Below are 14,371 nucleotides of genomic sequence, written 5' to 3'. Positions count from 1 at the left end.
AAAACACACACACACTAGAGAAAACGAGTGAAGGGTCGAGAGAGACCGAGAGGAGAAGAAGAAGAAGAAGAGTTCAAGCTAGAGTTCTCAACTTCTTCAAATTCTCTTTTGATTTAGAATGGTAAGTATTAAGTATATTGAATTAATTTTTTTAAAGGGTTATGTGAAATTTTCTTTAATTCAAAGTTTGGCAAGAATCATGTGTTATTGATATGTATTTGATGCTATAAATAAGGTTATAGCAAATAAATGTTTATTTGGATATTGATGTTGAAGAAGGTGGAAATTTTGGAAATGAGTTTGTGAGATAAATGTTTATTCTTTGAAATTCTTGTGATTATATGATGCTAAAGACTTAAATTAAGGATTTGAGGTTGAAATTCTCTAATTTTTCAACCATTTTCGAGCTATTGTAGTATAGGTGCTATTTTTGAAAATCTGCCCAGATAAGCTCTATTTCTGTCCATGATTTCAGTGATAAATTTTAGTATACAGATATTGATGCTAGTTTTCAATATTCTAGAATTATAGTGCTAGTATTGTCAATCATCTAATTTTGTTGGATTTTTAATATTGGAACCAAATTAAGTGTTGAATATTTGGGGTTTTGGTGATAAAATAATTTATATGAAGGAGTGTATGTTGTTAGTGACCTTAATTGGGATTATGAAGTTGAAAATAAAATATATCAAGTTCCCATTGGTAAATTAATATTTCTAACGGTAGGAAAATACTCAAGGCTCATTTATGAAGGGATATGATTTATTGTAGCAAGAGCGTAATAACATTCTTGGTATTGAAAGTGAGGAGGCAACGAGAAGATCGAAACAATGATCAACTATTACTTGGTGAGTTGATATAAAACTTATTTTTCAGAAATTAATATTTATTAAATTTATGTTAGATTAGAAAATTTATTATTTCATACAGTTGATTTGAAAGCGTGATTTTTAGAATAAAGTGAATTTATAATAAGTTACTTTTTAAAGTTAAATTCAGTATAATTAAATCATTTCATTATCATATTTTATTCGAATTACATGTTTTAGTATAGCTAAAGTTATTTTTTTTTTAACACCACCAGAAAGTACCTAGGTGATTTTACCCCAATTTGCACTGGTGTAAATGTGTTTCCACTGTATGATCAGTTATGGTGATTTTACCCGCTCTGCACTATTGTGAATGTGTTTTCATAGTGTATGACCAGAATTTCAGCTCTACACGCGTATGACCAGAATTTCAGATCTTGATTCATCATTTTGATAATAGCAAGTGTAGATTCTGTCTCCATCGCAGTAATAGTAATCAAATAACGTTTGAGATTGTTGAGAAAATAATGGCAATGGAGAAGAAAAAATAAAATGCAAAGAAGAGAATAATATAAATGTATATCATTGAAGGCTTTAACACAAAATTAATCTCGCTTCCTCAAACGTTATTTGCATCCTTTCCAATGCTTTTTAAGGATTACCGGCAAATAGTTTGTAAAATTAAACAAGGCTTGATAAAAAGAACACCAAAAAGCAAAGGTGTATCTTCACAATGAACAAGTGAAAATTGGAAGGATTATGTGATAGTTTTTTTTTTCTCTATTTTGGAAGTATAATTTGGGGATAAATTTTAATGGAACTCAACGAATTTTCTTGCACTTGGATAATTTATTTATAGGCCTTGACAAGTTTCCACGAAATGGTGCAAGAAACAGGTAAAAAGTCACCAAATTTAAATGAAAAACGGTCAAAAAACTAACTCAACGGTTAGTCATTAATAGCCATGCGGTCGCATGGTTATAGCTTCGCCGGCCCTCCCATTCTCGGGATGGCCTCATGCGATCGCATGAGCTTAATCCATGCGGTCGCATGGTTAATCAATTTTTTTCTTGATTTTGAACAACAAATAAATTCCAACAGTAATTCTACAAGGCTGCAGCATAAACGAAGTAAGTTCACACCACAATGGACTTGGTTATTTTTTTTATTTTATTTTACTATTTTCCACTTTGACAATTTTAAATTTGTCTATGATTTTTGGAGGAGAAAATTACTGATGGGATCCAACATATTAAAAGAGAACAACTACGTCCTCAGTTTTTTTTCTTTATAGCAATTCCCCACCCTTTCTTGCTAGAAAAATGTAAAAGTAACTTTTTAGTTCAAAGTTCTACTTTTTCAAGAGCAAATCTTCATTTTCCTTCCAGATAGTACTTTAACATTTTTTTAGGATTATGCAAATATGAATAAACAAAACTTCTTGTAACTTAAATAGACTTTATTGACCCAACTTATTCAATACATTGTAGTACATAAGATTCTACACAATTTCAGAAATATTTTGATTATTTAGGCAAGCTACTTAAGCCACAACATTAGCAAGCCTGAAAACTTTCATTTACTAGTTAACAATATATTGACACTCCATTGGCAAGGTGAAGGGTGCAGCCCTTTCCGGCCAGGCAATAGTTGCAACTCGGTGGATTGACTTTTGTGCCGTTGCAAGTCATGGATTCTATGTCATAGCAATACAGTGGACATGCCTCAATTGCTGGAAACATTAGGACACCAAATAGAAACATGCCTATTTTCAGAAAATAAAAAAAATGTTCAATGAATGAGTACCCAAAAATGCCTGAGTTGCATTTTTTTGTTCAGTTAGGACCACATTACATTATAAATTTAAGTAAAAGTCGATTTTGTTACTGGTGCAATTCATGGGACTCAAAATTATAGTCTGATGTGAAATACAAGAATTATTTAGGGAAAATTGTAGTCAAGGTACCAAACCTTTCGTTTATTAGCAGACTTTGTCCAAACTTTTAGTTTGTGCCACCGTGAGTACCAAATCTTTAAAAAATGTGCAGCTCAAGTCTAAATTGATAGTTTCTATTAGTTTGACTCCAAAAATCGTCAGTTGACCCCAGAAATTAAAATTTTAATAATTTGACCACATAAGACAGAGGCATTTTGGATAAAACACATTTTTCCTATTACATAAAAAATTTAAAAAAATAAAAATAAATAAAACCACAACCCATGTCCTTCTTACTCAAATCAAAACCACTCCTCCCAACCACCACATTCCCCGCTAGCAGCCACCACGTTCCTCGCCGACAGATGAAACTGATAGATCTAAGTAGTTTGAAGGAGATGGAGACTTTAGCTGCTGTTGCTTATTACAGGAATCATCATCAATATTATGATATAAATCGTGAGCATGGTTCGGCTAGATTTGGGTCCTTTGCGTCCCCGCCTACTGATAATTCTCGTGGTATCAATTGCCGTGCTTTCCAGTCCGGTGCAGGGTTACTTCCAAACCCGCCTAATTCTTGCACCACTGCCCCTGCTAGCAAAAGGGAGTTTTCCACTTCTTTTTCGCCCAAAACCCTTTCAACGTCTGTTAATGAAGACCACAAAAGCTTGAAAAAGAAATCGGAAAATAGTATGATTCCAATCGCAATTAAAATCAACTTCGATAACAAAGAGGGGGGTTATGATAATGATTTTCATCTCTCTGAACATTGGGCTGGACTTGCTTATTCTTGCTCACCTCCCCCGAGTTCTTTGCCCATGCCAAACTTTTTACTCCGGCCAAAAAGGACAGTTTCACTTGACTTGCATACTACAGCCCCTGAATTTAATTCCCCCCCATGGCTAAATCTGCTCCTGCTTCCCCAACCAGGGAGTGTAGACTTCACATGTGTGAATACTGCTAAATCAGTTTAAAAGAAAGAAAGCTCGTGCAGCCGTAACTAGAAGCAGAAAAATTCAAAGAAATGGGTGGTGGTGGCTGTCGGTGGGGAATGTGGTGGTTGGGGGGAGTGGTTTTGATTTGAGGAAGAAGGAGATGGGTTGTGGTTTTATTTATTTTTATTTTTTTAAAATTTTTGATGTAATAAGAAAAATGTATTTTATCCAAAATGCCCCTGTCTTATATGGTCAAATTATTAAATTTTTAATTTCTGGGGTCAACTGACGATTTTTGGAGTCAAACTAACGAAAACTGTCAATTTAGACTTGAACTGCACATTTTTTAAAGATTTGGTACTCACGGTGGCGCAAACTAAAGGTTTGGGCAAAGAGTGCTAATAAACGAAAGGTTTGGTACTTTGGCTGCAATTTTTCCAATTATTTAATAACCCTCTCAAACTTTCCTCCAACCTTTGTTGTATTAGAGGCATCAAAATCTATCGAGAGTTCATTTGTGCCTACACACGGGTCTGTCCAATAGCTCTTGGGACCCGGTTGAAAGGTCTTGAGCCTTGAAACAAAAACTTGTCATTTTATTAGCAAAGTGTCGTTATGTTCAAAACTCAAAAGATAGGAAAGGCCTTTTTGCCCTGCCTAGCTTGGCTTTGTGAGCCAAAAGACTGCTGCAAATAGACAGTTCGTTTAAAAATTTTAAAGAAAATTACAGTTTTTTCATTTTAGATTCAAAAAGGATTTGTAAAAGTGCATAGGCCTGACACATCTACACATGGCCTGTGATGAGTGATTTACACTCATTTTATTATGTCATTAATTTCATGATTTTTCTATCTTGGAGAGTATTTTAGAAGTGCTAACAAGTGATTTTGGCGTTGTTTTGTAGATTGATGAAAATGGAGAAAACTAGAGCTAAAAGAGGTCAAAGGAAGGAAATAGGCAAAAACTAGCGAAATTGGATGAAATGACCAAAACGTTAGAGATCCAAAGTTCGAGGATTAAAATGCAATTAATCAAAAGTCGTGTCGAAACTTGAAATGAAGATTCGAGAGTTCTAGAAGCCAATTGGATAAAGGAAGGTGTCAAAGGGATCAAATTTAGTCAAGATATGATCCTAAATCTTTTTCCAACCAAAAAGTTTTGTGCCGGAGTTTTGGATAGAAAACGACCGAATTGGAGAATGATTCCTGAAGTAAAATTGTAGTCCTTTGAATTAACTTTTCAATGCATCTTGAATCACTTCAATCGGATATCGAACGAAAAAGTTATGACAAAAATATTGAAAGCTGTCCAGTGCAACCGAAGTAGTTCTCAGCGCCCAGGTGCTATCCCTCAGCGCTTAGGTGCCATGATGCTGAAATTTTGACAGAAAGTCAGCACCTAGGTGCCCAAATCACAGCGCCCAGGCACCACCGTGCGAGAGTAATTTTTTTAGATTTTTACCATTCTTTTTTGGCCCAACTCATCTCAAAATCTTTCCCTAAACTCCAAGACATTATAAACACAGAATTGAAGACCTAATTTAGAGGGGAGCCGCACACTAAAAATCTGTGGAATCAAGCCACGCGTTCTTGACATATTGGAGAGAAGACAACAAGAAGGGAGATTGAAAAGAGAAATTCAAGAAGATTAACACCAAGCAATTGAAGATTAGAAGCATTCATTGGAAGGGGAAGGAGATGTTGGTGCGAGAATTCTGCTTTTTCTTCTACATCTTTATTACAAATCCGGTGATGTATTCTAAGACAATTTCCTATTTTTCTTCCATTATTATGAGTAGTTAAATTTTATTTTAGGGCGAACAATGTAATCTTTTGGAATCCTTTATTTCATGCAATTGAGATTCTAGTGCTTTTATATTTTATGTGTTAATTTTAATGTTGTTCTTAATACATTTAATTACATCACTAATTAGATGATTCGTGAACAATGATTGCGTAGAGATGCGGATTATTTATTTAGACCACATGTTAAAATCCGGTAAATTGATATAACGTGTAGAGATACTTATATTGATTGCTGCGGTCGTGTGTGAATTCTTAGAACCAATATTTCATTTAATTAAATTTAATTTGCATAGAGATATGAAATTAAACTAATTAAATAGGCTCAATGAGAACTCGAGAGGGGTAAGTTGAATACAATAGAAGAATTTGACCGAACATTACCTTAAGTTTTATGAATCTTGATTTATGAAGTAAAGGTGACCAATAGGTGAAATTGTTCCGCCCTAACGTCCATTTATTGTTTGAATTCTCAATCACTTTTCATTGAATCCAATCGCATTTTTAAGTCTTTAGAATAAAAATCACATTTGATTATTGTTTTTGTTTATTTTAGTCAAATAGAAGTTAGAAATAATAAATTGGGCATTAAAAGTACAGTCCTTGTGGGAACGATAATCCGGACTCAAAAGGTCCACTTTACTACTTGTTACGATCCATTCACTTGCGGGATAAAATCGACAACAAGTTTTTGGTGCCGTTATCGAGGACTATTTCTTTTAGTCTTAATTTTTTTAATTGTTATTTGATATGTTCATTTTTCTTTTAATTACAGAAAATTGTGTTCGTTGTATGCTCCGTGCCCAAGGCGACGATCTTGAACCGTTTGATTCGGAGATAGAACGTACCTTCAGACGAAGACGCAAGAAACACAAACAAAAACAGCAACATCAAATGGCTGACAATCAACAAATCCATATCCCTATTCAGCCGATTGGACAAATGGCCACAAGAGTGGCACCACCGAAACAGCAGCATGAGTGAAGGGAAATAAATGAAGGTGATTTGTCAGTATCAATGTTCCTGACACCTATAGCAGCACCCATGCGCTCCAGCATCGTGTATCCAGATTTTGGGGTGAATAACTTTCAGATCAGGCCAGATTGGATTAACTTGATGAGCAACACTCTGCAATTCTACGGGCTACCTCATGAGAATCCGAACACACATATCTCCAGATTTCTCAGAAATTGTCAGAACTTTCATGCTCCGGGGGTCCATGAAGATGCTATTAAATTACGACTATTTCCATTTACATTGAGAGATGCTGCATTGGAGTGGTTAGATGCGGAGCCTCATGCCAGCATTACTACATGGGAAGAACTGATCAGGAAATTCTGCAACAAATTCTTCCCACCAGCCACAGTAGCTAAAATCAGATTGAAAATTCAAACTTTTCAACAGAAAGAGGGAGAAAGCTATCACGATGCATGGGATAGATTTAATGAGCTGATGAGAAAATGTCCAAACCATGGAATCACTCAAGGAAACCAAGTGCAGTACTTCTACAGTGGACTTACATCTTTGTCAAAATCTCAAGTTGATGCCTCTGTTGGTGGATCAATCATAGGGAAATTAGTGCAACAAACCATGGACCTATTTGAGTTAATTGCCACCACACATTCAATGTTCTCATCAGAAAGAGTGGTACCATCAAAGGCAGGAGGAATGTATGAATTAGACAGCACAACATCTACCAACGCACAGATAGCAGCTTTAACAAAACAGGTAGAGTTACTTATAAAATTGCAAATACATGGAGCAAATGAAATGATGGTAAGTTCAGCATGTGAGAATTGTGGGAGAAATCACGCTACAGAGAGTTGCATGATGCTCACTTCTTCAGAGGAACAAGTAAACTTTATTCAAAATAGCTCCCGTAATTTCAACTCATATGGTAACAATTTCCAACAAGAAAGAAGACCAAGTTTGGGGGAGATGTTTCAACAATATGTACAGAAGACGGATAAGGTGTTCCAGCAAATTGACACGAACTTTCAAAATCAGCAGGCATCCATCAAAAAACTGGAAACACAAATTGGTCAGATAGCACAACAACTTGCAGAACGTCCACAAGGGACATTGCCAGGCAATACAATGATAAATCCTAAGGAACAGTTGATAGCAATTGAAGTAGTGAAGAATGATCCACCCAGGGCCGCGTAAAAGTTAAAGCATATGTACCTCCACTTCCGTTTCCCCAAAGACTTCGAAAGAAGTCGATGGAGCAAAATATTCATGTCATAAATACAAAGAGCGAGGTACAATCACCAGAGATCACAACAGAGAGACTCAAAAGAAAAGATGACCAAGGAGTGATTGATGAAACTACAAGGGTAGAAAAATCTGCACCAAATGCAGCTGAAAATAGAGAAGGTACAGAAACATCAGCTGCCAAAGCACCAAGTCTAAACAAAGCTTACATGCCTCCCATTCCCTTTCCTCAAAAGCTCAAAAAGAAAAAACAAGACACAAACTATGAAAAATTCCTCGATGTTCTCAAGAAGCTCCAGATCAATGTTCCGTTCATAGATGTGATACTACAAATTCCATGCTATAAGAAATTTTTGAGAGATATGTTGACAAAGAAAAGAAAGCTTCCGGAGTTTGAAACCGTGGCATTAACTGAGGAAAGTAGTGCAAGAGTCCAGAGAAAATTGCCTCATAAATTGAAGGATCCAGGGAGTTTTACTTTACCAATTTCAATTGAAAATTCCTATTCAACTAATGCATTGTGTGACACTGGTGCTAGTGTCAATCTAATGTCGTATTCTGCTTACAGGAAATTGGGACTAGGTAAAGTCAACTCAACATCAATAACGCTACAACTCGCTGATAGAACAATCACAAGGCCATGTGGCAAAGTTGAGGATGTACTCGTCAAAGTAGGAAATTTAATATTTCCTGTGGATTTCATTGTATTGGACATACCAGAAGATCGAGTCATTCCAATTATATTGGGTCGACCATTCTTAGCAACGGGACGAACCCTTATTGACATGGAGAAGAGAGAACTAATCTTGAGGGTGGAGGACAAGCAGGAGATATTCAATATTTACATCCAATATGAGAAACCTTCCAATAAAAATGATTGCTATAGAATTGATGAAGAAGAGCCACCTGATCAACGAAACTGTCAGAATAAAAAAATAAAATTTGGAGAACTTCTTGGTAGAGATAAGAAATGACAAATCAAAATTTGGAGAGCAAAAAGGGACTGCATCAATGAAAATTGCACAGAGTGCAATGATGGAATAATTTGGTTTGAACCACCATGATAAACCAGCGGCACAAGTCAAGCTAATGACTTAAAAGAAGCGCTTCTTGGAAGGCAACCCAATCTTTTATTTTATTTTATTTTATTTATTTTGTTTTCAAAGTTCTAAGATAGTTTATTTAGGAATCATCACCCATACACCTTCTACCCATAGGTCTTGGAGTAATTAAGTTGGTTATTAGATGTTTGAGCTAAGTAATCCTTGTTCTATGAGTTTAATTTTTCAAATTTAATTTTTCAGAAACATGACGTCGCGGAACACTTAAACCAACATGGACATGGAGAAATTGGGACAAATCTCAAGTTTGGGGGAAAATGTAGAAGAAGAGTCAATCAAATGCAACACCAAGACACCACAACATCATAGGCAATACTGACATTTCAGGGAAGTCCTCCTCCTTTTCTTTTAAATTTCACATTGAGGACAATGTTTCAGTTAAGTTTGGGGGAGTGACATCGTTTGCTTACATTGTTGAGTTTCTTGAATGCTTATGTGTGATTTGCTTATTTTATGTGTTTGTGTTTTTATTAAAAAAAAAAATTCATTTCGTGTTTTTGCATGCTTGTGTGTGTTAAATAACCTGGCCGGTATTGATATTTGTAATTGAGAATATGCGTTGATTTATGAATTGTGGACGAGTTATGTGTTTGAGTTAGATTTTTGCTTATTCTAGTGAAACGAAAATTATTCTTTGCACGTGAGTTGATTGTAGCGTTGTGCATGAGTATGTTGATTCACGTTTATAGGTTGAAATTGAGAACTTAGATGCTAAGCCCAAACAACTATTAAATATCACAATACCCTTAAACCAAACTTTGGACGTTTGGGTGATTGCACTGTTGTAGGGAAACTTGGAGATAAATGTGGATTTCGTGTGTGTTAATTTTTGTGTAGACTGTCTGAGACTAATGTGATGAAAATTGGGTGAAAACATTAAGTTAGAGGTCGATTTTCGAGGATATGTGTTTAATAAGGGGCATTGCACTAATCACCGCATAAAAAAAGATCTCAATGAGGACAACTTTAATAATCTCATTGTGAATCGTCTCTTCGTAGCCTTTATGACTCGAGTGATTAAGCCTGTAAGGGTTTAAAACCTGGTGCCCTGAAGTCATCTGATTTAGGAGTCATTGGCCTAAAACTCGCTACAGGGGTCATTTAGAAAGCTTAAGGGAGAGACATCCGCACAAAGAGTGATTAAAGAATAAAGATATATATGAAAAAAATTTAAAAAAAAAAAGAAAAAATAGATATCAAATGCCTTGATTAAGCCCCGAGCACTTGTTTTTAAGGATTAGACCTTTGATAAGGGGTTAGTAACTTGGTTGATTCCTAAAGGTTGAAGTAGTCAAAAATAAGGAGAATCCTCATTTTTTGACATGTGGAACTATAATCAGTAAAATCTAACCAAACTTGAGTGGTGTAAGAAATTAGTATTGAAAATTTAACCTTAGGTTACACCCTTGGAAAGAGAAAAAAAATAAGTTTGGGGGTGTGAATCCCACGAGCAAAATAAGGAAAAATTTGACTTCTAAGGTTGGGAATTGGGTCAACTTATTATTGTACAGCGTTGCACTTGACTCTCCACACACACACACACACCGGTTGTGCATTGAATATGCGAGAATTTAACTTTTGCAATATAGCTTTGAAGTGGTTCATGGAATCGAAGTTATGTTTTTAATTCTCAGACATGAAGGCAAGCTATCTAGCGAAATTTATTTTAAGTGATTTTGTTTGTCTTAGTTGTGCTTGTGTGTCCATTAATTATTTTTACGGGTTTTGGTGTTTGCTCGAGGACAAGCAAAAGATTAAGTTTGTGGGTGTTTGATGAGTGATTTACACTCATTATATTATGCCATTAATTTCATGATTTTACTATCTTGGAGAGTATTTTAGAAGTGCTAACAAGTGATTTTGGTGTTGTTTTGTAGATTGATGAAAATGGAGAAAACTAGAGCTAAAAGAAGTCAAAGGAAGGAAATAGGCAAAAGCTAGCGAAATTGGATGAAATGACCAAAACGTAAGAGATCCAAATTTGAGGATTAAAATGCAATTAATCAAAAGTCGTGTCGAAACTTGAAATGAAGATCCGAGAGTTCTAGAAGCCAATTGGATAAAGGAAGGTGTCGAAGGGATCAAATTTAGTCAAGATATGATCATAAATCATTTTCCAACCAAAAAGTTTTGTGCCGGAGTTTTGGTCTCACATTTAGATTCATTTTGACATAGAAAACGATCGAATTGGAGAATGATTCCTTAAGCAAAATTGTAGTCCTTGAATTAGCTTTCCAACACATCTTGAATCACTTCAATCGGATATCGAACGAAAAAGTTATGACAAAAATACTGAAAGTTGTCCAGTGCAACCGAAGTAGTCCTCATCGCCCAGGCGCTATCCCTCAGCGCTTAGGCGCCGTGATGCTGAAATTTTGACAGAAAGTCAGCGCCTAGGCATCCAAATCGCAGTGCCCAGGCGCCGTCGTGCGAGAGTAATTTTTTTAGGTTTTTACCATTCTTTTTCGGTCCAACTCATCTCAAAATCTTTCCCTAAACTCCAAGACATTATAAACACAAAATTGAAGACTTAAATTAGAGGGGAGCCGCACACTAAAAATATGTGGAATCAAGCCACGCGTTCTTGACATATTGGAGAGAAGACAACAAGAAGGGAGATTGAAAAGAGAAATTCAAGAAGATTAACACCAAGCAATTGAAGATTAGAAGCATTCATTGGAAGGGGAAGGAGATGTTGGTGCGAGAATTCTGCTTTTTCTTCTACATCTTTATTACAAATCCGGTGATGTATTCTAAGACAATTTCCTATTTTTCTTCCATTATTATGAGTAGTTAAATTTGATTTTAGGGCGAACAATATAATCTTTTGGAATCCTTTATTTCATGCAATTGAGATTCTAGTGCTTTTATATTTTATGTGTTGATTTTAATGTTGTTCTTAATACATTTAATTACATCACTAATTAGATGATTCGTGAACAATGATTGCGTAGAGATGCGGATTATTTGGTTAGACCACATGTTAAAATTCGGTAAATTGATATAACGTGTAGAGATACTTATATTGATTGCTGCGGTCGTGTGTGAATTCTTAGAACCAATGTTTCATTTAATTAAATTTAATTTGCATAGAGATATGAAATTAAACTAATTAAATAGGCTCAATGAGAACTCGAGAGGGGTAAGTTGAATACAATAGAAGAATTCGACCGAACACTACCTTAGGTTTTATGAATCTTGATTTATGAAGTAAAGGTGACCAATATGTGAAATTGTTCTGCCCTAACGTCCATTTATTGTTTGAATTCTCAATTACTTTTCCTTGAATCCAATCGCATTTTTAAGTCTTTAGAATAAAAATCACATTTGATTATTGTTTTTGTTTATTTTCGTCAAATAGAAGTTAGAAATAATAAATTGGGCATTAAAAGTACAGTCCTCGTGGGAACGATAATTCGGACTCAAAAGATCCACTTTACTACTTGTTATGATCCGTTCACTTGCGGGAGAAAATCGACAACAGCCTGGCTCATCAACTAGCATGTTCAGGTGTGCCTGGTTCATCTCTGTTGTCCAGTATTAAATATAAAGCCCTTGTTTGATTCTCATTTTTTTTTGAAGAAAATGAATTTTTCAACAGTGTTTTGACACATAATTTCAATTACAAATCATTCAATAAAATAATATTACACGCAGATCTAAAAATTTTCCTTATTTTTTAACCACACATTTCACATCAATACACTATTCAAAAATTCATTTTCCCCCTCAAAATGGGGCTCAAACAAGGGCAAATTCTAGATCTGCCATTGATCGTGGGATGGGGTAAGTGATAACTAAGAACACAGGTTTAAAATTCTCCAAGAAGTTGCTTCACACAAGAAGAAACAGAAAAAGAGCAAGCGACGCATTCATTCACTAAAATTTGTGATTGAAATAATGATTTGATATCCTTATTCCAACACCAGAATCAGTTTCTTAATTGGTTCATGGGAGATATATGAAGTAAAAACTCTAAAACCTTTCGTAAAAGGCGTAGTAGCACATACCGCACAGAAGAAAAGCCATAACCTGAACACTGTTAACAGCGGCCATGTTTCCTGCTCTACGCCGATGCACTAATTACACCGCTAAAGTCAGATGTATTTATCATCCAACTACTTTTTGCTAATGACCTGGTTATCCACTTGACCGATTCATTGAATTCGTAGGATGGCTACTTTGATAACCATCGACATCAATTAATAACATTAAGTTTTTGTCTGAAAAAGCTTAAAAAGTATATATGAAAGTCAGTAGTTAATTTTAACTCAACTCTTCATGTGACCTGCAAATTTAATCAATTTTATCGAAATCTACTAAAACATATATCAAAAACTTTGTCAAACAACCCTTAAATGATGATTAAATTCTGTAGTAACCTACTCAAATGAAGATCAAATAACACGACTGAATGTTAAAATTCATCGGAGACAATCAGATAGAGTACATTTGCAATATCACCATGCACTATTAACACAACTGATAATTAATTTGAAAATCCTTTCTAATTCGAAGTGATAAACCGAACAATATCCTCTAAATTATCTACTTCTTTTACAACAAATTCATGACAGTTAATTAATGAACTCTTATACAATACTAATTGGTTTATTATGAGGATCTAGTTTACCTCCGAAGCCTAAAACAATCTCTTTTATAACTTCATAATTAAGAGTCACAAAATCAAGAATTGATCAAACAAGAAAATAAGAAGAAAAACAATCCATTTACAATTTTCGTAGGATCTCACTTTTTCTGTCGCTTCAGGATCTAATTTGGAGACCAGGGATTATACAAAGCGCATTGAGCATATGTTGAATTAAACAAAGAAAAACATTTCAACATTTTATCTAAAAGGTAAATTGCTTTTTACTGTCAAGGAAATTCCTTGGAGTATCTAATTCATGGAAAACTATATATGAGTTCCAACATATGCGAAATAGAGCAAGCACGTCCTCAACCTTCAAGTTATAGCTGGTCGATCTTTACCTTTCAGTTCTATAGCACTTTATTCCTAATCGAACAAATCATTTTTATAAATTTTCATTTATTTTCTTGCCGCAAGATTGGTATGAAATTGTAAAATTTTTCATTTTGCTATTTTGGTGCAACTTTTTCTCATTTAGCTATTTTTCTCTTTTCTTTTCTCATTCTGATTTACATTACATATGGATACAGAGAAATAAACGAAGGACAATACAGAGAAGTGTTTTAGAAAATTATAATGAGATAATAATCTTTGTTGAAAAACAGCAAGCATCTTTATTCCATAACACACATTTACACGACAAGAAGCAACTTTAATACATAATGTAGCGGAAATCCCTCGATAAATCTTGATTCCGGGCTCAGAAAACAATCAAACGAACACTGGTTTACCTTGGCTCGACCCGAGACTTTCATCTTCACTTTGGACTGCTCTCTTTCTTTCTATCCCCACAAAGGAGAAGGGTGGTGGTATTAGCAATCCACAAAGAGTCACTTCTCGTGGTCCATACAATTTGGGGTTGGGTCGTTCTAATAGTGGCGTTGACATTTCGTTCAGCCATTT

General features: G+C 35.0%; 1 protein-coding gene and 1 long non-coding RNA gene across 2 annotated transcripts; one reads left to right on the top strand and one right to left on the bottom strand.

The window, feature by feature from the left end:
* Positions 1–17: 17 nt before the first annotated feature.
* On the top strand, positions 18–4,616 carry LOC111394396. Its single transcript, XR_002702582.1, has 3 exons — positions 18–121; positions 727–848; positions 4,585–4,616. It is a non-coding gene; the product is annotated as an uncharacterized LOC111394396 (long non-coding RNA).
* LOC111394395 lies at positions 2,248–12,965 on the bottom strand. Its single transcript, XM_023020194.1, has 2 exons — positions 12,828–12,965; positions 2,248–2,574 (listed from the first exon to the last, which is right to left on the bottom strand). The coding sequence occupies exons 1-2, from the start codon at positions 12,871–12,873 to the stop codon at positions 2,396–2,398; spliced, it is 225 nt and encodes a 74-aa protein (XP_022875962.1). The 5' UTR covers positions 12,874–12,965; the 3' UTR covers positions 2,248–2,395.
* Between the last annotated feature and the right edge of the window lie 1,406 nt (positions 12,966–14,371).

The sequence above is a fragment of the Olea europaea genome, chromosome 5 (assembly GCF_002742605.1).
Source record: "Olea europaea var. sylvestris chromosome 5, O_europaea_v1, whole genome shotgun sequence".
In the NCBI taxonomy this organism is placed as follows: Eukaryota; Viridiplantae; Streptophyta; class Magnoliopsida; order Lamiales; family Oleaceae; genus Olea; species Olea europaea.
The sequence above is the reverse complement of the archived record's forward strand: the minus strand, read 5'-3'. Positions and strand labels throughout refer to the sequence as shown.